Raw genomic sequence first — 25,905 nt, 5'->3', positions numbered from 1 at the left:
GCTGAATAGTTTGACTCTATTCTCAGGTTTGCATTTGATTCATAACAGCTTTGTTTCAACGAGCAATTCAGAACACTTTACAAATTAATAACGAACATCTTTCGACGCGTTCGCCAGTTGAAGACGGTATCAGAATTTTACGTTGTTGGAACGTTTCTTGAACTGTTCTTTCACTGTCTTCTGCGTTTCTTCTCACATTAAAATTATATTCATCTTCCGAACTTAATTCCTCACAAAATATATCACTATCATGTTCCAAATCACTCATGATCGACTATTTTTTAATTTTAGCCTGCCCAGTCACGAACCGTTTTAACCGTAACCTCAGATTAAACCATCTGCGCATGCGTAAGCAATACGGAATTCCAGTTCCTGCCCTTAATCGAGAACCAATTCCACTTGTTCCGAACGAGTTGTAAAGCACGTTGTAATATGAAACTGGGAGTTCAGAGTAGGTTCTGAACCAGTTCCAGTCTTGTTGGAACGCACATTGAGCTACTGCGCATGAGCAGGCAGTTCAGAATCGATTCTGAACCGCGCTGGAACAATCCTAATAATTGGAACTTTTTTACAGAATATTGTAATTAAATAACTGGATTGCTATTTAACTTTTAGATAATACTAAGTACCTGGATGAGTTAATTATCTCCCGACCGGAACGTGGCAATATTGCTATCGGTAAGTGACTGCATTACTGATCCAATTCATTTAATAAATTATTAATAGGTTGCAGAACTTATTGACTTTCCCGTTTGAAACGCTAGAAGAGCTAATATAGAAATTGATCGTCCTGCCACCTGTTTTGTGTAGGAATAACTAACAACCACCAAATGGCGAAAGTATAACCACAGTCTAGTATATACAGTCACGAAGCTCAATACGTAGGGAATATGCATCCAATGACAGTTCAAATTTAGTTACTAGCAACTAGGATCGCTATTATCGCCTCATCACAGACAATACGAAATAGTACCGGCACAGTCTATTGTTCCTAGTACTCTCAGTTGCTAACCGCTTGGAGCGCTGTATCGCGAGAAATGCAAAAAAATCACTTCAAGCTTCGTAACTGTATGATACTTGCACAGTCTAGTATATACAGTCACGAAGCTTGAGTTATGAGCAGAGTTGCCAGATGTCCCGATTTGGCGGGACATGTCCCGATTTTCATGTAAAAGTCCCGGGTACCGCGTCGATTCGAGGCGGGACGCAAAAGTCCTTCTTTTAGAGAATTAACATCACTTGAATAATTTTATCGTTACTTAGTAACTATTTTCTTCTAGGCGTAAATAATTTCATTAAATTTCAAATGATTTTCTTAACAATGTAGGTTTGCACATTGGGGAAAAAAAAAAAACAAATATATTGGCAAGCGTAAGGTTTTTAACAGCAAATATGATATTTCTAAACATTTAAAAAGAGACGTTCATCAGAAATGCATGGCACAGACAATGGAAAGAAGCTCGTTGAAAATGCTAAATTTCAGTCACTATTACACTCTTACTACGTCATACTACTTTTGACCAATAAAACGGTACGAAAGGACGTATTTCAACCAATCATGGCTGTTTATCGCACAATTTTATCGCGTCCCTAGCATTTGTTTCTTTGTTTGCCAACATTTGAAACTGCGCTGGTCTGGACGTCAATATATATATATATATATATATATATATATATATATATATATATATATATATATAATTACAAACCACTCCAGTCGATGCACAGCACTTTCAAATATGACTCGCATTGGCATTCAAGAACAAGAATTAATAAAAATCACTGATCATATCTATGGATCTTCTGAAATCTATTTACAAATAAATGAAGAGCACCATTCGGAAATCCTGAATAAGTTGAATACACCATGTAGGCCTAAATCAACAAGTGCCACTTCTATTACGCACACATCCAATATAACATCAATTGAACCACCAACCACATTCAAATTTCAAAATTGTACATTCAATAATTATTCCTTTTAAAATTATTCATGTTTATTTTTTATGTTATCGTCGTTAATTAAAACTTTTTTAACACTTGTATATATTAGTTAGGTTATGTTATAGCTTCTGCTATATGATATTATGGATAGTCACGTATCAGAGATTGTTTAATATTAAGATTTATTGAAAATCATCTGTCAAGTGACTTTGATTACTGGGATTCGGATAATTGAAGTGGAATGCAACTGTTTTAATAAACATGAAACTGAATCAACAAAGCCTTCTTGACTAGTAACATTGCCATCGTGTATAGATCGAGAACTTCTCGACGAGAAGGCATTGCTAGTAATCATAACTCACTATTGCCATCAAGCATGCATCTAGCGTAATATTTGTAATGTTGAGATGGTACAATAATACATTTGAAGACAATTGTATTTTCGTAAGTCAATTAATATTTTATTGTATTGGAGTACTTCGTTACTTCTAATCTTTATATACTTTCTTCTAATCGTGTAATAGTCAATTAAATCCCACTCGAGTTTTGATTTTCTCTAGATAAATCAAAACGTCTATGAGATTACTGTTGATAAATATGTATGAAGCTCTAAAAATGTATACTATATGCTAAATGATGGGTTTGGAGTAGTAATAAGCTAAGGTACAAATTAAATATGAATTTAGGTATAAATGAATTTTGTCATTGTTACCAATTAATAAACATTGAAATTTAAGTATTTTGTCAAATATGATGCCAGACAGAGCTATTATTAAGTAATTTAAGTTAATAATTTGGCATAACATATTATTGCCACAAGCCCTTCAGAAAAACGCCAGAGAAATGTGATGTACCTTACAGCCAGATAAATATTGTTTGTACTTTGATAGCTGTATCTATAATATGTCTTTTATTCAAATTGCAATTTTGAGATCCATATTATTTTTTCAGCTGTGGGGTAATTTTTATTTACTATTTTTTAAATTTATTTTGTATAGTCATGAAAATGTCAACTCTGCCCAAATTCATATCACTCTTTCTTTAAGACAAAACGTAAGTACTTAACTACATAGGCTATGGTGAAAAAAGATGTCCCTCCTTGGTAGATCTAAAATCTGGTAACCCTTGTTGTGAGGGTGCTAGGAACAATAGCAACTATCTATGGATGCATATTTATTACGTATTGAGCTTCGTGACTGTATATACTAGACTGTGATATTAGACTATGGTATAACTATGTGTATGAGACACTCAATGTGTTCCAAATCGTTGAATGATCTACTATCTCGTGAATAAATTCCGGGAGACGGGAAGTGTTACATAAAATAAATTCAGAGAGTGACGTAGTGTCTTCACCGAGAAAATTTTGGTTGACATGAGAAGTCGCTTTGAATATCTCCTAAAAATTGTTTTGTCGCCTTTCGCTACACACGGATGTATTTTATGCTTATGCCAGTTTCGGTGGCGTCTTCCAGAAGCTACACAACCACTGAAACAGTATTTTCAGTTATTAAATAAGAGGCGAGAACATATCCTGTTCTGGATAAAAAGAGACATCCGAAGCATAAATACAACTCACATGACTTCCTTTTTTCAGTTGGTTATTTAACGACACTGTAACAACTACAAGGTTACTTAACGTGGATGGAATTGCTGACAGCTAGATAGTATTTTGCCTAAACGAGATCGAGAATTGGCCATAGATTACCTGACATTTGCGTTAAGATTAGAGAAAACCTCGGAAAAACACAACCAGGTGATCACCTCAAGTTGGAATCAGTTGTTCCTTCAACACTTGCGACTCAACTCTATATAAATTTCTCCTGCACCAGCAAGAAATTTGATATCCATGTGACTATCATCATAACTATTGCCTTTTGACCAAGCAGCATGTGGGAGTCACGCCTTTCCGCTTCACCAGATTAACAATGTTAATAATTAATCTATTATTTAAATGTCAGCGTGCATTTCTACTCACTGCTACCATTGCATTCTGCGTTTGCAATTCGTAAGGGACATTTAACTTCTGAACAATTTCATCCCATTACTCTCTGACAGCAGTCTCAGCGTTCCATCTTCTTATTTCTATCTTTTTCACGTCCTGTTCCCCATCATCAATCTTCTTTTCCTGTCTTTCTCCTTTCATCCTCTTGGATTTTCTTCAAAAACCTTCTTGGTGCACGTCTTGTCTGGAATTCTCATGATATGTTACGTAATGTCAGAGGCACATGGTCGTTGCTTTTAATTTCATTGACAATATCTGGCTTGTTGTAGAAAGCTTTGAGTTCTTTACTCGTCCCTAGCTTCCATGAACCTCCATCTAACACACTGTGTCCAATAACGAGTAGTCTGTGGGCCATAACTACAGTATAATCACCAATTACGTTTAGAGCAGTATTCAGAAAGTAAACAAACTTTGCCGATGAAGTTTTAATGAACAATTGTTTATGCAGTATTAAAGAAAGAATAATTTTTACTAAAAAAATAATATACGTATGTGTTCTTGCTAGCTTAAATTTGCAGATGATCAACTAGTAGTGACAGAATACTGTGATGATTTGGAATATTTGATCATAAAATTTGATTGAAGAATTATGGATTATTCTTCTATAAGTGGGGTTTAAACATATTTTACATAACTATTTCATAGTTGGTGAGAAAATGATGAATTTATTATTAAATTATATATTAGGAATTATTATTAAAGGATGCGAAGCGTATAGGCCTATTATAAATGTTAAATGTTACATTTTATTTAACGACTCTCGCAACTGCCAAGGTTATATCAGCGTCGCCAGTGTGCCGGAATTTTGTCCCGCAAGAGTTCTTTTACATACCAGTAAATCTACTGACATGAACCTGTCGCATTTAAGCACACTTAAATGCTATCGACCTGATCCGGGATCGAACCCGCAACCTCGGGCATAGAAGGCCAGCGCTATACCAACTGCGCCGACGGCCTATTATATATCAGGGAATAAATTGAACAATGAAGGCAGTCAAGAAGCATAAATAATAGATAGGATAATAAAAGGAAGAACAGTTATTTCTCTTCTGAACTCCATATTGTGAGACAAAAATATTTCAGGGAAACAAACATTAGAATATAAAACACATTAGTGGGAAATGTATTACCATTTTGTGCTGAAATTTGACAGGTGAGAGTAAAAACAATTTGACAATTTCAGTCTACTTATATAGATTCTCTCATGCGGTCAGGCAAGATGTTCTCACATAGAAAAAAATTAAATGTAGGAATAGAACAACGGATGAACTATAGTGGTATGGGCATGTGAGAAGAATGACTGAAGATAGGCTTAGAAGAAGATTTCTGGAATGGGTACCAAGAGGAAAGAAAGAAAGAATTAAAGAAAGAAAGAAAGAAAGAAAGAGAGAGAGAGAAAGAAAGAAAGAAAGAGGGAGGGAAGGAAGGAAGGAAAGAAAGAAAGTAAGAGGGAGGGAGGGAAGGAAGGAAGGAAAGAAAGAAAGACGGAGGGAGGGAAGGAAAGAAAGAAAGAAAGAAAGAGGGAGGGAAGGAAGGAAGAAAGGAAAGAAAGAAAGACGGAAGGAGGGAAGGAAAGAAAGAAAGAAATAAAAAAAGAAAGAAAGAAAGACGGAGGGAGGGCAGGAGGGTAGGAAGGAAAGAAAGAAAGAAAGAAAGATAGACGGAGGGAGGGAAGGAAGGAAGGAAGGAAGGAAGGAAAGAAAGTAAGAGGGAGAGAGGGAAGGAAGGAAGGAAAGAAAGAAAGACGGAGGGAGGGAAGTAGGGAAGGAAAGAAAGAAAGAAAGAGAGAGAGAAAGAATGAAAGAAAGAAAGAAAGAGAGAAAGAAAGAAAGAAAGAAAGAGGGAGGGAGGGAAAGAAGGAAGGAAAGAAAGAAAGAGAGAGAGAGAGAAAGAAAGAAAGTAAGAGGGAGGGAGGGAAGGAAGGAAGGAAGGAAAGAAAGAAAGAAAGAAAGAAAGAAAGAAAGAAAGACGGAGGAAGGAAGAAGGGAAGGAAAGAAAGAGAGAAAGAAAGAAAGACGGAGGGAGGAAGAAGGGAAGAAAAGAAAGAGAGAGAGAGAGAAGGAAAGAAAGAAAGACGGAGGGAGGAAGAAGGGAAGGAAAGAAAGAGAGAGAAAGAAAGAAAGAAAGAAAGACGGAGGGAGGAAGAAGGGAAGGAAAGAAAGAAAGAAAGAAAGAAAGAGAGAGAAAGAAAGAAAGAAAGACGGAGGGAGGGAGGAAGAAGGGAAGGAAGGAAAGAAAGGAAGAAAGAAAGAGAGAAAGAAAGAAAGAGGGAGGGAGGGAAGGAAGGAAGGAAGGAAGGAAAGAAAGAAAGAAAGAAAGACGGAGGGAGGAAGAAGGGAAGGAAAGAAAGAAAGAGAGAAAGAGAGAAAGAGAGAAAGAAAGAAAGAAAGAAAGAGGGAGGGAAGGAAGGAAGGAAGGAAGGAAAGAAAGAAAGAAAGACGGAGGGAGGAAGAAGGGAAGGAAAGAAAGAAAGAGAGAAAGAGAGAAAAAAAGAAAGAAAGAGAGAGTGAGAAAGAAAGAAAGAAAGAAAGAGGGAAGGAAGGAAGGAAAGAAAGAAAAAAGACGGAGGGAGGGAGGGAAGGAGGGAAGGAAAGAAAGAAAGAGAGAGAGAAAGAAAGAAAGTAAGAGGGAGGGAGGGAAGGAAGGAAGGAAGGAAAGAAAGAAAGAAAGAAAGAAAGACGGAGGGAGGAAGAAGGGAAGGAAAGAAAGAAAGAAAGAAAGAAAGAGAGAAAGAAAGAGAGAGAGAAAGAAAGAAAGACGGAGGGAGGAAGAAGGGAAGAAAAGAAAGAGAGAGAGAAGGAAAGAAAGAAATACGGAGGGAGGAAGAAGGGAAGGAAAGAAAGAAAGAGAGAGAAAGAAAGAAAGAAAGAAAGACGGAGGGAGGAAGAAGGGAAGGAAAGAAAGAAAGAAAGAAAGAGAGAGAAAGAAAGAAAGAAAGAAAGACGGAGGGAGGAAGAAGGGAAGGAAAGAAAGAAAGAAAGAAAGAGAGAAAGAAAGAAAGAAAGAGGGAGGGAGGGAAGGAAGGAAAGAAGGAAAGAAAGAAAAACGGAGGGAGGAAGAAGGGAAGGAAAGAAAGAAAGAAAGAAAGAGAGAGAGAAAGAAAGAAAGAAAGAGGGAGGGAAGGAAGGAAGGAAGGAAAGAAAGAAAGACGGAGGGAGGAAGAAGGGAAGGAAAGAAAGAAAGAGAGAAAGAGAGAAAAAAAAGAAAGAGAGAGTGAGAAAGAAAGAAAGAAAGAGGGAAGGAAGGAAGGAAAGAAAGAAAAAAGACGGAGGGAGGGAGGGAAGGAGGGAAGGAAAGAAAGAAAGAAAGAAAAAAGAGGGAGGGAAGGAAGGAAGGAAAGAAAGAAAGTAAGAGTTAGGGAGGGAAGGAAGGAAGGAAGGAAGGAAGGAAGGAAGGAAGGAAAGGAAGACGGAAGGAGGGAAGGAAAGAAAGAAAGTAAGAGGGAGGAAGGGAAAGAAGGAAGGAAGGAAAGAAAGAGGAAAGGAGGGAAGGAAGGAAGGAAAGAAAGAAAGAGGGAAGGAAGGAAAGAAAGAAAGAAAGAGGGAAGGAGGGAAGGAAAGAAAGAAAGAAAGTAAAAGAAAGAAAGAGAAAGAAAGAAAGAAAGAAAGAAAGAAGGTAAGGAAAAAAATGGAAATCAAGGAAGACATGAATGGAAAGAATTGTGAAAAGCAAAAGATTAAGGGGTCTTATGTCTTAGTATTTAATTTTTTAATTTCTGTAAATTCAATGTTACGTGTTATTTTTTACTTGTATATATTTTACCAGGAATAGATATAGAGTTTACGATTCAAAGTATGCACTTATCCTTATTTTGCCGAAAATTTACTTGTAGGCCTACTGTTATTCCTGTTCATCAAATAATTTTTAAATTGTGTAAAACTATTGTATTATCTAGCTGTAGAATAATCTGCAGTTAAATTTTAATTTTGAAACAAATTTTTCCTTCGTTTTTTATTGTTCACTATTTTAGTCACGAAACAGGATCTACATGGGCTTCATGATAAAGCTCAACGGATTGCAGTTTGGACAGCCCAAATCCAACTTCTCCAAAATGCTGAAGCAGAATATTCAATTCCCACATTACTACCGAGTTTCTCCTTGCTAAAAATAGTCAAAGTATTATAGATTATGTTCTTTTCTTTTCAGACACAGTGCCGGAGTTGCAGTCCACGTTCATCGAACAAGTGCTGAGACCAGGGTCTCCAGTCTCCCTCCATTGCTCTGCTACCGGAAGTCCTCCACCTCAGTTCTCCTGGTACCTCGATGGCGAAATTCTAACAGCGTCCAGCGTCGGTCATAGATACGCCATCGGCCAATACGTCGATCAGGCCGGTGACGTCATTAGCCATGTGAATATCACCAGTGCGAGAGTTCAAGATGGCGGGCTATACACATGCAAAGCCTCAAATTCTTTGGGATCTGCCACTCACGCGGCAAGACTTAACATTTACGGTAAGTGAATCAACATTGCTTTGAGACTATGACCTAAACATACAGTTTGTCAGGACCACGAATACTATTTCACAATTTTCATCATCATTATCTGTCATCTCTTAGGTCAAATGACCTTTATTTATTTATGTATCTTATGCCCCTCCGTTACTGGATACCAATTTTGTTTTTTTTTTTTTTTTTTTTTTTTAATTTCTTGCACTAATTGTTTATGTCTTACTACGACCCTAGATCATATATACCCAAATTGCTCGGCGTTATAGGTTTTGACGGTAACAACTTTTGTCAGGTTTACTATGCTGTCATCTAGTTGTTACATAAGAAGTCACGTCATTCCCATTTGAATTGCATTAGCGACTGTACTGCCATCTCAGGTTCGTTTACGGCGGATGGGTGGCGATCCTATAGGTTGTTCTCTTCAAAGTACAACCGATTTTAATATAGGAATGAGCAATCTATATGTGATCTGGGCTACAACTTTCTACGACCGTAGGCGCTGACTTCTGATTTTTAAGTATGGAGACAGGAAGGGATGCCTAAACCTGTGGTAAGGTCATCTGTGTTGTATGGGGCGGAAATTTGGGTTGGGAAAATGCGGGAAAATTAAATACAAAATACAAACTGATTTCCTAAAACGAATATTTGTCATTGAAAGAAGCACAGCTAAGTGCGGGGTGTTAAAGGAGTTTGGGCTTCAAAACGAAGTAATTCACATGAAAGTCAGGGTGGTAAAATAATGGCTAAGAATTATAGGCCTATTTGGAGACCAATCGCTTTTACGGGCGTTTTGTTACAGAGTTCAACAAAGAGAGGGGTGGGAAAAAGGATGTATTCATAAACTGCAGAGAGAACTGCTCCAATGTTCGGAAAAATCCTCACTACATTTGCTGTCAAACTTCACTCTTAATTGAGGGAGGAATGATTACTTATATTTTTGTAACAAAGATAGTGGAGCGGGTTTGTCGTGGCTAAGATTGGGGGCATTGAATAGTCATAAAATTGTCACTGAAGAAGGAGACCGCATCTGAACATCGTGTGCGGGAAAGGAGACATGGGAACAGTGTTGTAGTTGGAAACAAATTTTAGGGGGTTCTGTCGAAATCTTCTTGATCAGACTGGACTGTAGGCCTATGGACTCGTACTGCACTTGTTTTCCAAAGTTACTTCTTCGTCTGCAGACCTCCTTTGAGATCTCAGTCACAATTGTACATAAGGCAATAAATTAAACGCTGACATTGGTGGCTCAACACTTTTTAGGAACAAAACCCTAGGAACTCTTTTACTGGAAGAGTATTTCTTTTCTTAGTACAGTAATGCTCATTCACATTCTTCAGTTGAAAGTTGATTAGAATCTATAATATGTAACTGGACTCAAGATTCATGAACGCACAAAAGTAACAATATTTCCTTCCTCTAGCAATCTGCTAACATCACGCCTGAGTGAGTTTTAAAATTGGCGAATCAGCGCAGCAGAATTCTTGAGGCGATACATCATAAAATTAGTGTTATGCGAAAACATCTACTCAAGTTTTGAAATTAGTGAATCAGTGTAGCAGATTTCTTGAGACGCAATGCCATAAAGTAAGTGTTAATTTCTTATAGAAGTACCACGGCGTTATGCAAGCAAATTGAAATTAACAAATCTCACAACTACTCTTGAAGTGCCAGACCATGGTTTTCGATAAAACAACGAACGGACTAGCGTTTAGGGAAAGGATATGAGATACCAGCCGCTAGATATCAAAATCAAAATGTTTTTCAAATAGCTAAAATCTTCCATTTCAAAGTATATTAAAGATTATTTAAACATAATTAATATATTTTCGAGTCTATATTTCTTTCCGGTACGGTAACAGGGAGTTTTTATTTTAGACTGTACGGTGTACCGGCCCAACTACAGCACTGCATGGGAACTTATTTTAGCCCAATGTGAAAAGACAGGACATATCCGTAGAAAATATCTACCACCCTCGATGCTAGGTCGGAATAGGGGTTGGCTTGCATGTCTTGACCTCATGGGAAATAGAGAATCCGAACAAAAGACTGGATTGTTCCTCTTGAATGGGAGACAGCTTAGAACATCAGCTGTTGAAGTTTATTATACGAACTGAAGAAGGGATAATGCTAACTATTGAATTATACTAGCTGAAAGTGGACGCGCTAGTCATTGGACTAGTGGTGTGCGTGACAAAAATAAGAAGCTTTTCTCACGTAGGCCTATCTGTGTTACATGAACACAGAACTTATACAGTAGCGTGTAGTGAATCTGTACATGAATTTGTTTTTTATCTATTTTCTAAATGTAATTGTTGCAGAAAACTATATTTTCACTTAACTTAGGAATGTGAAAAATAAGGAGTTTCTATATGTAATTTTTGAGATGCCCCAAGGGCTTTGAAGTTCTTAAAATAATATTTTTTGTCTCTTTGTATATTTGTTCTATTATTTTGTTTTTCATTACATAGTTAATGAAGTGCTGTAAAATTAGGAAGACTCTAAATTGGGGTTGCAGTATACAATATTTTTGAGGGGATTCAAAGGGACAAAATATACAGTATTTTACATAAAATATGACAAAAAATTCCATTTCAGCCCACTTATTTTTTTAGTTAGAATTTATTCTTGTTTTTGTTTTCATTTCTTTCTGTGTGGTAACTAAATCAACAGGTCCAATATTATAATTATCATCCTTCTTTCTGTTCTTTGCTCTAGTAAAACATTTTTTCTTGTTTTGGAAGACGGCGGTCTTTATCACAATTAGGCCTGCAGTATTAATTTTTTTTTGCATTTGCAACTGCATATATCAAATAGTTTGTTTGTTTGTTTGTTTGTTTGTTTGTTTGTTTGTTTGTTTCTTCTTTTAATTTTGCAATGTTGTCATTTTAGTTGTTACTATGTCGTTTCTTACAGGACTTCATTAAGTTAGCGTAGGTATTGATCATGGTAAGCACGAATCAGTTGTAATATTCTTGTATGACTGACTTTCGGAATTTATGCCTTTACCTGGATTTCCTTAGTTTTGATATCTATTCTTTCTTAAATCTTTCCAACAGTAAATTATTTTCATTTGAAGTCAGATTTTAATTCATTTTTTACCCATAGGTAATATTTCATTACGTCATGATAGATAGGTAATTGTGATGGGTTCAGCCCCTCTGGCGTTACGAATACACGGTAGAAGGACAGATGTCTTGTATTAATTAGACATATTCTGATATAAATATCCTGCAACATAAGAAGAATGAATTTCCATTAATTATATTATATTAATTATATCATACCTAAAAGTTTTGTGATTATTCTCAATTTTCTTATAAATTGAGATTTTTAAGACACTTCAAGATGAAACAACAGGGGAGTAAAAATATGTCGAATCTTTTAACATATTCCTGGTATCCTGTTCAGATTAAATCACAGGAGAACATTCTCTCGCTAAAAATATCTGAACCTCAAAATTTTGTGAAAATTTCAAAATATGATGTTTTTGGGGCACCTCTAAATATTAATCTAGAGAATAGTACATTATGCAACGAGCCTATAATGGTAGTAATTAAGACGCGAGTATGTTTATGAAACGAGCGCAAGCGAGTTTCATAATTTTTATACGAGCGTCTTAATTACCATTATAGTCAAGTTTCATACGACTTTTTATGCTCGACCATATTTCTAACTTGAAATTATTCATAAGTATTCATGTTATTCTTATCTGACTGAGGAGCGGAACTGACCTTGTGCAATACCTCGTAAATTGCGAGATGTGCGCAGACGCGAAAGTATTGATTTTTTCCAAGAAACAAATGTCGACATTGACCTTGATATAATCTAGAGAGTAAAATAAACATTAATCTTGATATAACCTTGAAATTGAATTAGACATTGAAAAACGAGATGAAAAATTGAATTTATTTGAATATTATTTACAATTAACGCTTATTAGGTAGTAACAGAACTGACTTTATTTCAAATATAGGTGATTTATTGATTTATTGTTGTCTTTCGATTGCATATCCGAGAATAATCGATACTTGCGCTTTTATATTGCTACAATGGTATTTTCTGATTGGTGGAACACCTGAACTTTAATGAATAGGTGTACTTTAGTGAGGTCCATTAAAGGGCTGCTACCAGGTGTATAATTACTACATTTCGGCATGGTCGAGCATAAAATATATTTTGCTTTGTTCTTTATGATATCACCCCACAACCTTTCCCTAATATTACATTTTGATTCTATAAACTTCATATTTTCACTCCACCCTATTATACATACATACATACAAAATTTCTGATCGTACAACTCTTGTTCTCAGTTTTATTTACATTCTGAATTCAATTGACCATTATAACTTCTACTTGTACCCACAGACTGCTTGCACACTTCCTCGTAAACACGTTAAAGACTGGAAGACTGAGATCGTTGGATATATTCCGATCACGTTTGTACGAGGTTCACGTGCCAGGGAAAGGAAATGGAATAAAAAATAAATCGCATTCATGATATGGTTCCAGTTTTTCTTCCAAGCGTGCTACATTTACTCATTCATTCGTCATGTCTTTTGGCGCACCACTACTTGTGAATTTTTAGTCTATTTGCCTAACTTGACCCCTTTCTACCACTCTCTTTCCATTTCCAAGCCGGCCACCCCATTCCAGACATTGAGAGAAATCGAAACCATTTGACCTTTTTATTTTCTTCCGTGAGTGCAGGTTAAGAGAGTTAATGCTTCAACTCTAGGTTGGGTTTGATAGAACTTTGAGGTGCTCCGCCCTCCCCCAACCGGACACGGCCACCAATGCTCGCTCCCTATAACCGAATTCATGAATAAAATTTGCTATCAATAGCGAAACATGGTCGCCTTATATATAGGGCCCGAATGAATGGGTAGACTCGCTAAGAACCATACGTGAAGTGGAAGAAAACTTTACAGTTCATTGATTTTGTTCGATAACCGTAAGAGCAGAATTGCTTCTGAACGGAGTTTACTTATCGGCGATCCATGTACAGTTCGACATAGACTTCGCCAAATAAAAACTTTCTCACTCGACGGCGCCAAAAGTCAAACACTTTCTATGAAATGTTAATCGAAGTGCTGGGGAAAATGTGTTACATTAATAGCTACTATACAGTTTGACAGTTAAAAATGATGTTAATACATGAATGAGAAAGAAATATGTAACAAAGAGTGTCCTTTTATTTACGCAAGGATTTATGTATATGAATTTAATGTACACTATTTTATGAACTAATTCCATACATTAGTAACAACACAGCTTCATACATTCGGAATGTAAGTTATTGAGTACCCCAAGGGTCTATTTTGGGTAAATTAATGACTTCCCAAGTAAGACTCGAACTCACTCCCGAATGTAACCTCAAATCAGAAGACCAGCTCCTTAATTCTGTGGTGTTTGTTCAGGCAATATCAAGCTCTGCAACAAAAATTTAAACCAAGTTCCGCAACAAAAAACCCTGTCAACCTTATATCAAAGTGCGCAACTACCTTCCCTCATCAGTTACCCCACTCTTTCACATCAATACTAAGCAAATTTCCTTTACACTTCAGAGTAAACAAATTAGTAATGTCAATACTGTGTACTCTGTTCTAGGCTTAGGACTAGCAGCATATGCCTTTATGTCGATCAATGCTGGCTGTTTAAAAATTGCTTACTAATGTTAAAAACAATCTTCACCGTTGTTGCTTTCTGTGTTGACTACTTGTAGAGCTTCATGAACTTCTTGCTTAGTTTTAGGTAGTATTGGATGAAGTTTTCGTCTTTGCGTGCATAAGGTTCTTCTTGTTAGGTTTACATCCCTGATCGTTATTTTCTAGCTTATTTCTTATGGGGCTGAGCATATTTCTCTCCTGATTAATTTTTAAGGTCCGTCGAACAAGTCTTCTTCACTGGCTTAGCGTTTCGCGGCATCTGTAATCATCTGACCGTGTACAGTTACAGAACATCTTTTTCATGGTTATGGCTTCCTCCTGTATTTAAAATAATATCACTTTCAACAGAATCACAGAACGGTTTTCGGAAAGGAAGATCCTTCATTGATTGTATATATATATATATATATATATATATATATATATATATATATATATATTTTTAGTATCCAATTTAATAAACCCTATTTCACCCTGCGGTATATTAGGGTTATAGTTGGCATCAAAATACATATTTTATAAGCAATAAACAATAATAAAATTATAATACAAAATTGTGGTCAAGGTTACAATTCACATGAATTATGTACAAGAATGCACCTTAATGAAAGAATGGATCGTTTCATAAAGCTCAAGGCATGTCTCTATATTTATATGTAATGGTTATAGGAAGAAAAAAATAATATATATATATATAAAATAGCTATTAAACATGTTATTTTAGAAGCAATAAATAGCTATACTAAGAGATGGCTTAAAATTTACGAATTAAATACATTATTTAGTAACAACAATTGGCAATAATCAGGTATTACAAGAAATGGCTCAAAATTAGAAATCAAATGCCTAATTAAAATAAAAATTAAAACCAATAGTACAATATTATAGTATGATAAAATTGAAGACTTACAGTTTCATTATAATTTATTAGAACTAATACGATTTTTTTCCCGGAATAATTTAACATTTTACAGTTACACGAATATTCTATTCAAGAAGGACATGAAATACTTATATGATTTAGAGTTGGTACGTATATTGGTTAACGGTTTGGTAAATGTATAATTTAAAGTGTTCAGTAACAACTCAAGCTTGTATCTTTCACGGCAAAAGACTGGACAATCATATAATGCATGTTTGACATCTTGAGATTCCTCCCCACAAATGCAAGTTGCATCGTCTTTAATATGGAATCTATTTAAGTATTTCCCGAATTTTCCATGCCCAGTCAAAAACTGTGTCAAAACGAAATTTGGCGTTATTACTTTACATTTATTACGATCATAGAACGTTGGAAAATATAGCTCTTTTGTAAGAATTTCCTTATCACTATTGACCCATCTTTCGTTCCATTCTTGCATATAATGTTCTTTGGCTACTTTTTTGATATAGGATATCGGACATAAACTGTACGACAGTGGCACATCAGAGTTGGCTGCCATCTTTGCCAATTCATCGGCTCTCTCATTTCCAACTATCCCAGTATGCCCTCTGACCCAAGTTATACAAGTGATTGTATATTTACAGCAGCACAGATTACTGAAAAAAAACAAGAGTTTAATTTGCCATTATATACAGCCTTTATAGATTATAGCCTTTGATGAAGTAGATAGAGAAATCCTTTGGAATATACTATTTGAAAGATGTTTTCCAAAACACATTATTAGGGCCATTCAATGTTTATATGTAAATACAAATATTAAAATAAAAAGTGGAAACAAAAAATCAACACATTAAATTTTAATAAATCAGGGATTAAGACAAGGGTGTCCTCTTTCACCCACTCTTTTTAATTTATATATAGACGAAGTTGTCAGGAAATGGCAACTATCTTTAAAAAAAATTAAAAAAAAACAATCCCTGTTGATACACTAATGTTTGCAAGATTGCACAAGAATATAACTTAGAAATTTCCTCAACAAAAACAAAAGTGATGGCCCAATGTGGCAAAGAATTGCAAAGAGCAAAAATAGTTTTAAATGAAAAAACATTAGAAAAAGTAAAGGATTTCAACTATATAGGTGTTTCATTGGGATGTAATAGAGAAAAAGATATAAACAGTAAATTACAAAAGTTCCAATATTTATGTGGTACCCTGAAGAGAACATTAGGAAAGAAAGTAAGAAAAGAAACACAACTCAAATTTTATAAATTGTTGATTGTGCCTGCAATGTTGTATGGCTCAGAAATATGGACTTTAAATAAGCAAACAATTAAAAGAATAGAAGCTGCAGAAATGAAATATTTACGATTTGTGACGGGATACACTTTAATGGATAAAAAACGAAGTGAAGATATTCGCAAAGAATTGAACATATTTAGCCTTGCAGATAAAATAGAAGAATATAAGAGACAATGGTATGAACATGTCTGTAGAATGGATACTAATAGAATGGCTTGGAGAAGTTTAAACTATCGACCGAGAGAAGGAAAAAGAGACCAAGGACATCCACGAAAGAGATGGATACAACAGCTTTAATAATAATAATTGTAGCCGGAACGAGCCAATAAGGTTTAATCCCTGGAAGAAGAAGAAGAAGAAGAAGAAGAAGAAGAAGAAGAAGAAGAAGAAGAAGAAGAAGAAGAAGACGACTTTCAACAGTTGTCAGCTTGCCATTACTTTGGCGTTACACATTTTCACTATGCACCTCCATTTCTGTTCTTATTTGTTCTTACAATACTTTAATACTGCCTGTATTTATATCTATCAACTACAGTTAGTTCCTTCTCCTTTCCCTTTGACTGCACATTTTAATCATGTTGCTTGTAGTTGCCGCAGGCCAAGGTACGTACAAAATGTACAGCGCGCCAGCTGTGGAGGAGCCTAGATCATGGAATATACTATACATAATTACAACTTATACTAGCCATTCTGTTAATAAATAATATCCAACATGTTAAATAAATGTTTTCATTTTCTCTAAATTATACATAATTATAACATACTACCCAGCCTGTTAAATAAAATAAATTATTTCATTGTCATACTACACATTTTCGTCATGTACGACAGGCACTATGTTCGGTATATTTTGTCGAGTATGACGAAGTTCGATATTTGCCGATTTTCGCTTTGCAGGACGAGACCTGTCATGTTTGTTCCCCAATATTATGAAAATATTTGCTGTCTTCTCTCATCCCTTCATGCTTTAAACTAGCGTCGTACATTACAGCTGGCGCCAGCGTTTTTGGCGTGTGTCCTAGATATATACTGCCCAGTTTGTGAGCACGTTACTAGTGCACCTGAGAATGGTACCACTTCCTATACACGTCACATCAGCCATTTGCCAAACACAATTGTCAGACTGACTGCGGCAAAAGTAAAACACTCGCACTTAACGTTCCAATTACTTTTTTCACACGCCAAAAACGGTGACGCGGACTGCAGGCGTTATGTTCTGTTCAAGTTTGTCGAGTATGGCGAAGTTCGATATTCGTCGATGTTCGCTCTGTAGGAGAATGCCTGTCGTGTTTGTTCCAGCTTATTATGAAAAAATTCGCTGTCCTCCACTCCCACCTCTTTATGTTTTAACCGCGTAAGGATTTTAGCATAGACCTTGCGATTAGTTTGTCATATGAAGTAAGACGAAGTTTATAAAATCTTGGTTGCTACTCTCATGTTCCAACACTGCAGGACATTATTTTCAACCACTTAAGGAATTGAGCACATAAGAGTATCTTGCGATTAGTTTTCATATGAGACGAATACACGGGAGGACATTAAGCGCAGAATAAATATGGGAAATGCCTGCTATTATTCGGTTGAGAAGCTTTTATCATCCAGTGTGCTGTCAAAATATCTGAAAGTTAGAATTTATAAAACAGTTATATTACCGGTTGTGTTTTATGGTTGTGAAACTTGGACTCTCACTTTGAGAGAGGAACATAGGTTAAGGGTGTTTGAGAATAAGGTGCTTAGGAAAATATTTGGCGCTAAGAGGGATGTAGTCGCAGGAAAATGGAAAAAGTTGCATAACGCAGAACTGCACGCATTGTATTCTTCCCCTGACCTAATTAGGAACATTAAATCCAGACGTTTGAGATGGGCAGGACATGTAGCACATATGTGCGAATCCAGAAATGCATATGGAGTGTTAGTTGGGAGGCCGGAGGGAAAAAGACCTTTGGGGAGGCCGAGACGTAGATGGGAGGATAATATTAAAATGGATTTGAGGGAGGTGGGATATGATGATAGAGACTGGATTAATCTTGCTCAGGATAGGGACCAATGGTGGACTTATGTGAGGGCGGCAATGAACCTCCGGGTTCCTTAAAAGCCATTTGTAAGTAAGTAAGAGAGAAGCTTGTAATGTCTTGGTTTTCTCCCTCACGTTTGAACATTGCATAATACTAGCCGTTACTATGAACATATGCTTTGTTTTAATATATTTCGTTTAATTTATTTATGCGTATATTTTTATGAATGTTTAGTGATATTAATAACAACAAAAATTATTTATATTCATTATTATGCGTAATTTCGCAAATAATGTTTCTGACATTCTTATGCTGCTAAAGCATGAAAGTGCAGGCAGAGGAGAAGCTAAGGAGAAAGGCACCGAACATATGAACGGAAGGGGAAAGATTGAACAAACGCAAAAGGAGCTTCGGTTCTACAGAGACTCTGCAAACTTGAACCGAACATAAGGCTTCCGATCGGTTGCAATAGATTCGCTTATTTTAGTTTACATGCTTCATTTCCACGTACTGCTGGGATGCCTAAGGAGTAGGGCGAAGTTCGTAGTATCTTGATATTACCTCTCATGTTCGAACATTGCACGACACTAGCACAGGCCTACCATCATAGAGGACTCATTACAAGTTTGTCTACAAGTGTTACAGATTAAAGCCTTTTTTAATATCTAACAACATAATACGTTGCATATTATGCACGCGAAAGAGCTGCTTGGAGACCGGAAATTCGTTTGCACGTAAACGAGAAGAATGAGCACGCGTAACAGATACAGTCGATACGGAAACTTTGATATCGCTAAGAAGGGAAATGAAACGGATATCCGTGCATATATTAGTCACGAATTACCGGGTTCACACTTGGGTTTCTCAAACAGTGGGACGATTCCCTCATGGCCTACATCTCGTTGAGTATGACTAATTCTTATGACATTTATTCTAAAAATTTAATAGGCATAATAATAATAACACTGGTCAACAAAATTAAAAATATTTTTGTTAAAATATAAATAATGGGTGATTCTTATAGAATTTTTCGTGCTGGTTTCAGATCTGTTTTCAAAAAGTTTCTATCACCAGGATGTTTTTAGCAATTATATAAAATATACTTCAGACTTTTCTAGTATTGATATCTTCTAACATTTTACATAAAATCGTCATATTTATTTACCTAAAATGTGTGTGAAATAGATTTTAGGCTACACTTCGCTTGAGAAACATGTATTTTGACTGTCCAGCAGTAGTCTGACAGAATATTTGGGCTCCATTTTTCCTGGCAGCGCCTTTTCATTTCAGAAAAATCCTGATGAAAACGTTCCCCAGGAAAAAAAAATTAAGTAAGAGAATCCAAGAAGTTATTTTGAGAGACACATGACACCTCATCACGTTATAGTTCTGAATCAGCTCGCTGACAAGTTCTCTGTAATCTTCTGATCTGTGTTTCCTAGAATATAACAGTCTGTTGAATGATCCTTAGGTTCCCGGCATATCATTGGAACTGGAAAAGGCATATGACGGGATCATTTTAGCCAACAAGTTAGTCCAATAGAATTATATAGGACCCAGTTCAATAAAATAACATTCATAAGCTCTTTTAGCTAGTGTATTAAAATTCACCTGTGCTTTCAAAGTTAATTAACCACAAACGTAACAAAAATTGTTTGTAATTTACACAGTATTTCGAGATATGTTTCACTTGATAAGGTACTTTTACTACACTTCAAATTAGGAAAAAGAAAGCATGGCATGAAACTTGTAATCTAAAGTTATAGGTCAATCCCCCCCCCCCTGAGCACGCGTTCTACTCTTTCAGGGGCGACCTAAAGTTTTTCTGCTTATATTATATTTTGTTACAATTATTAGCAAAATAAATAAATAATTAAAGCAATAAAATGAAATATTTGAAATACTTTCTTCCCATTAGCATGTTAAGGACTGTATATAGCAATAAAAATAAATATATTTTTCTAAAATTATAAAAGAATGGTGGGTGATAGAAAAATTCTGACTTCATTTTTGGAATGAGCAGATGACATTAGGCCTACATAAGAAAGAGCAGAAATTTTACATTTAATAGAATCATTGTTGACCAGTATAACTACAGGAGAATAAAGTATGATTTTATTCACGGGTGGAACATTCAGCGCCCGAGGCACAAACCGAAATAATAGTTTTTACAAGTGCATGAAATCTGTTTACTCTTGTGTGTCATTCAATACGTTTTATTCAAACCTCTTAAAAATCATTTTAATAAATAAATGTTATCTTAATTTAAAATTTAATATGTAAATTTATTTTTTATATTCACGTACCGCAGGATTACTGTCGCAGTGTGTTGCAAATGGGCCATGACATTGTCCTCCTCACTCCTTAAAATATTTATACACATTTTGAGTGATTTTACCTGACGGTGTATGTATGGATCTATAGCGTCCAATTGGTGACACACAACTCTTATTTTCATTAACATTACGAATATTTCTACATACAACTCCCAAGAATGCCACATAGTAAAAACTGGTTTACACTTCAAGGACAATGGGAAATGATTAGGGTCAAAAAATTTAATTTTTATTTTTCCTTTAAAATTGCAGCAGATATATCTTTGCTTAACACATATGTATTATTTTACATTAATTTTGGACATTTAAATATTTTAAAATCAGATTTTAAAAGTGATACTATGGTAGACACTAGAGGTGAACAAAACTAACTGCCGCTCTCGCTCTCTGTGTTCGTTGCATTTGTCTTTCGAGTCTCGGATCGTCATTCTCGCTGCGCTTCGAGTCTCGCTCGTCATTCTCGAAATAGCATTTGGTCGGCGTGGAAAGATTTCGTAGCTTTGAATAACATACATCATTAAATAAATAACATAAATGTTGAATGAGACAAAAAGACAAAACAGAACATTATCTTAGTTATCAAACTGTTCTGGTTCTATTATATATTACCTATGGTTATACAGAGTATAAATAAAAAAAAAACAATTCTCAAATAAATTTGCATTTCTAAGAAACATAAAACATAACATTAATATCTTTTTACTTGAGATTGCACTTTTGATCTTAAAGATATGAAAAGAAAATTCCTAGCCTTTTAATAAGGGCCTAGTAATTAAATAAAGACTGAGGAACGGATTGTTACACACTGAAAGGTAGAGATGTTTCAAATAGGCTACTTGATTGTTTATACATATATAACAGTTGCCAAAGTAGATAAAAATTCAGTCAGGTATATACAACTGACTTCGGGGCTTCGGGAGTTGATCAATATCGAGTCTCGGAAGACTCACAACCAGTCTTTACGTCAAGGACGCGGCGTAATACAACATTGTCGTGCGGGTTTTCGGCTTTGCGGGCGCTGTTAGTCTCGTTTTCTCGATCGTTGTTCATCTCTAGTAGACACTTTGCCATTCCTCGTAAATTGTGAGTTTTTAACTTCAGATACACATTACTCAGAAAAAATTGAACATAGAAGGTTTTTTTCTACACATATGGATTGTATGGAGGAGTTAATGGGAGGTTCAAAAGGTTCAACAAATTTGGTTATTCACTTAAAAATAAAATAAATACAGGCAGCTGTTCCTTCATTTCATTTCTTTAGTAACTTTCAATGTGCAAACTTACACCTTCCGGCGTTTCTTCTTCCGATCCTGCTGCTTCCAACCCTCCCCCGTATGTTGTAGCTAATAGGTTACGTCCATTTTCAGTTTTCCCCTTTCAAAATTCTCTAGAGCTCCTTCAGTGGAGCAGCGAAACCCGAAGTGAGACAAGTGGTCAACGGGCTTGGAGCTCAAATATTCAGTTTTTCACAATCCCATCTCCCTTGCAAGGACATTTTTTTGCGTACCTTTAAAGTTTCTCCTCCAATTTCCCTCTCTTTCATTTCATTTCATTTCATTTCATTTCTAGAGCTCCTTAAGTGGAGCAGTGAAGTCCAGAGTGAGACAAGTGGCCAATAGGCTTGGAGCTCCCTTTTCAAGGACGCGTTTTCGCGTACCTCTTAAATTTCTCCTCCCATTTCCCCTCTTTTTTCAATTCAATTCAATGTAAAAATCCATTAAACTAGATTACGTAAATTAACATTTTTTTTTAAATGATATGAGATAAATAACTTACAAAACCTATGACCTCTAAATGACAAGTAAGGTTTAGAAAAACAGAACAAAAAATTAGAACAAGCTTGATTCGTGTTTAATATTATACGTTATATAAAAAAATCTACCTATGTGAATCGATATGACATGTTCTACTATCATTTTTCGTACCATGAATTAATTAGCGGTGAGAGCTATGATAATAATTATTATGCTACATTTTTAACTGTCGACTTATTTAATAACAAAATTCTGATGAATAAATGGTAAAATGTTCATGATTCTAGCTCAAAACCTATTGAAGATGGTTAATTTTGAAATTCTTGTATGTTAACATAAAAAAGCAAGCAAACACTTCCCAGAGCCCTTAACTAATTCAAACACAAAACTTAATTTCAACTCGTAAGCGAAGAATTACTAAGTAGCATCTTCTTTTTCTTCTTCGTGATGAAACTGAACTTGCTTTCTTCTGTCGTGTGCCAGTACGCTTCAGTGGCTCCAACCTGGATAGATACTATATAGTGAGGGTCACATAAGAACAGTTCCCAAACAGCAAATGTTGGCGTCTTGTCAGTGTTGCCAACTGTTACCAGATATCACACGATCCTTCGTACTAAATGACTTATTTACTTACCGTACTTTTTGTTGGAAGGTTATTTTAAATAATTCAATAATTTGTAACATGTTTTCGTAGGCAAACTATACGAGAAAGGATCAACATTTCAAGTATTTTGTCTGACATTACGAAATTCATTGCTTTGACTAAACAATTGACTCACGAAACGTAACCTAAAAATGTATTTTGTTTGACCACATGAAATTATTAGTACTAACTCCGAAAACGTACCTGATATAGTCTTGAATTATAACCACAACGCAACACATAAAATAACTATTATGTATTAATATTAATACCTGTAGCAGTACATGAAGAAAAGAAGACCATCTATGACCCTACAATTCAATACTTTAGAGATTATTATCATATTCAAGGACAGATTGAAGTATTTGGCCTATTGTACAGAGCAAGGGGAACAATTCCAAAATTCTCAGTTGAATGTTTTAAGTCTTTTGGAATTCTTTTAAATATTTTGAAAATTATTTCTATAGACGTAATGAAATATTCTGTTCAGGTTTTACGTAATCACCTGTACACCTAAATTTCCTTATATTCTATTTGATTACTAATAATTATTGAATAAAAGTACTTTCCCAAGGGTAGCTTCCATTTGAAAATAAAAATCGTAAATAGTGATAACGCAAATGTTTATTTTTATTTTATTTCTTTAGTATAAGAGAGAAGTTTTATATAATATTCTTAATGAATTTGGTATTCCCAAGAAACTAGTTCGATTAATTAAAATGTGTCTTAGTGAAACTTACAGCAGAGTCCGTATAGGCCAGTTTCTATCTGATGCTTTTCCAATTTACCGCGGGCTAAAGCAGGGAGATGGACTATCACCTTTACTTTTTAACTTCGCTCTATAATATGCCATTAGGAAAGTTCAGGATAACACAGAGGGTTTGGAATTGAACGGGTTACATCAGCTTCTTGTCTATGCGGATGACGTGAATATGTTAGGAGAAAATCCACAAACGATTAGGGGAAACGCGGAAATTGTAGTTGAAGCAAGTAAAGCGATTGGTTTGGAAGTAAATCCCGAAAAGACTAAGTATATGATTATGTCTCGTGACCAGAATATAGTACGAAATGGAAGTATAAAAATTGGAGATTTATCCTTCGAAGAGGTGGAAAAATTCAAATATCTTGGAGCAACAGTAACAAATATAAATGACACTCGGGAGGAAATTAAACGCAGAATAAATATGGGAAATGCCTGTTATTATTCGGTTGAGAAGCTTTTGTCATCTAGTCTTCAGTCAAAAAATCTGAAAGTTAGAATTTATAAAACAGTTATATTACCGGTTGTTCTGTATGGTTGTGAAACTTGGACTCTCACTTTGAGAGAGGAACAGAGATTAAGGGTGTTTGAGAATAAGGTTCTTAGGAAAATATTTGGGGCTAAGAGGGATGAAGTTACAGGAGAATGGAGAAAGTTACATAACACAGAGCTGCACGCATTGTATACTTCACCTGACATAATTAGGACCATAAAATCCAGACGTTTGAGATGGGCAGGACATGTAGCACGTATGGGCGAATCCAGAAATGCATATAGAATGTTAGTTGGGAGGCCGGAGGGCAAAAGACCTTTGGGGAGGCCGAGACGTAGATGGGAAGATAATATTAAAATGGATTTGAGGGAGGTAGGATATGATGGTAGAGACTGGATTAATCTTGCTCAGGATAGGGACCAATGGCGGGCTTATGTGAGGGCGGCAATGAACCTCCGGGTTCCTTAAAAGCCATTAAGTAAGTATGCTATGTCTTTTGACAACCCTTACTGAAGGGCAGCTACCCTTGTGGGATTTATATAGGGGATATAATATATATATATATATATATATATATATATATATATATATATATAATTAATTATTAGTATGTTCAAATTTCACTAGCTTCCAGTAACAGGCTCAGAAATCTAGTACAATTTCAATTTCATGGAACTCCAGTATCGACAAATACTGTCGATTTTGTCTCCGCTGCCAACATACTAGTTACAAAATCACTACCATTTGTAGTATTTGTCAGTATCGAAATTCGAAACGAAATTGGCAAAAGAAAATTCAATCTGTAAACTAGAAAATCAACACAATCCACTAGCATATGTAGTAATAGGGGGAAAATGGTTAGGTTTCACCCTTAGGATATGAAGTAAGCTAACCCGGACTATATCTCTTTCCAATGGCTAAAACGTCAGTGAACAAAAAAATACTATTTATACCTATATCCTATGTCTTTGTCTCACTTTTTGATTGATACAACCAACCAGAAGGAAGTAAAGCTTCAGGCGGAGCGAGGAGATGATCTTTTTACTGTTTGCACGCAGGGTCGCCGTACATCCGAGCCATCGGGCCGGTGCACGCAGTGGCGGGGCATGACGTGACGCTGCACTGCCCGTACTCTGGATACCCGATCAGCGCGATCAGCTGGGAGCGGAGGGGCCAGGAGCTGCCGGTGGACCTGCGTCGCTCGCGGGGCGAGGGCGGCTCCCTGACCATCGGCCGCGTGGACCCCGCCGTGGACGCGGGCAGCTACGTGTGCTCCGTGCGCGGCAACAGCGGCGAGCTCGCGCGCAGGGAGATCCAGCTGACCGTCAACAGTGAGTACGTAAAGTGTCGACAAGCCAGGTCTGCGCGTCGGAATACGTTCAAGCAAGACATTGTACATATATACAGGGTGTTTTAGTAACAGCTATGAAAATCTGGAATTTCAGAGGAGGTTAAACAAATCGTCAGGTGCATAGCTTTACTCTACGGCAGGAATGTCGAACAGCGCTCTCGAGCTGTGAACTGCAGAGCCTTCACACTCCTTCCTTACCGTGCAACGGTTGAACACAGGTTGCAGGCAGTTCGGCCTAATGATAGTAAACAAAAGCGAAACTGCGGCGGCTGGTACTTTGATAACTTTTATACATCTTACCAAT

The 25,905-nt window shown here is 36.0% G+C and overlaps 1 protein-coding gene across 9 annotated transcripts in view; it reads left to right on the top strand.

Moving 5' to 3' along the window:
- The window catches only part of Dscam3 (Down syndrome cell adhesion molecule 3), a 2,377,722-nt gene that overhangs the window by 2,230,121 nt on the left and 121,696 nt on the right, over nt 1-25,905 (top strand). For all 9 annotated transcript variants that reach the window (XR_011333174.1, XR_011333173.1, XR_011333172.1 and 6 more), the window contains exons 11-12: nt 8,096-8,401; nt 25,309-25,581. Coding sequence is in view for 6 of the 9 variants with exons in the window: in XM_069831322.1 (XP_069687423.1) it covers nt 8,096-8,401; nt 25,309-25,581 (579 nt within the window). In the remaining 3 variants the exon portion in view is untranslated. The remainder of the gene's footprint in view (nt 1-8,095; nt 8,402-25,308; nt 25,582-25,905) is intronic.

Source organism: Periplaneta americana, chromosome 7 (assembly GCF_040183065.1).
Source record: "Periplaneta americana isolate PAMFEO1 chromosome 7, P.americana_PAMFEO1_priV1, whole genome shotgun sequence".
Lineage (NCBI taxonomy): Eukaryota > Metazoa > Arthropoda > Insecta > Blattodea > Blattidae > Periplaneta > Periplaneta americana.
This window is presented reverse-complemented; position numbering and strand designations above follow the sequence as displayed.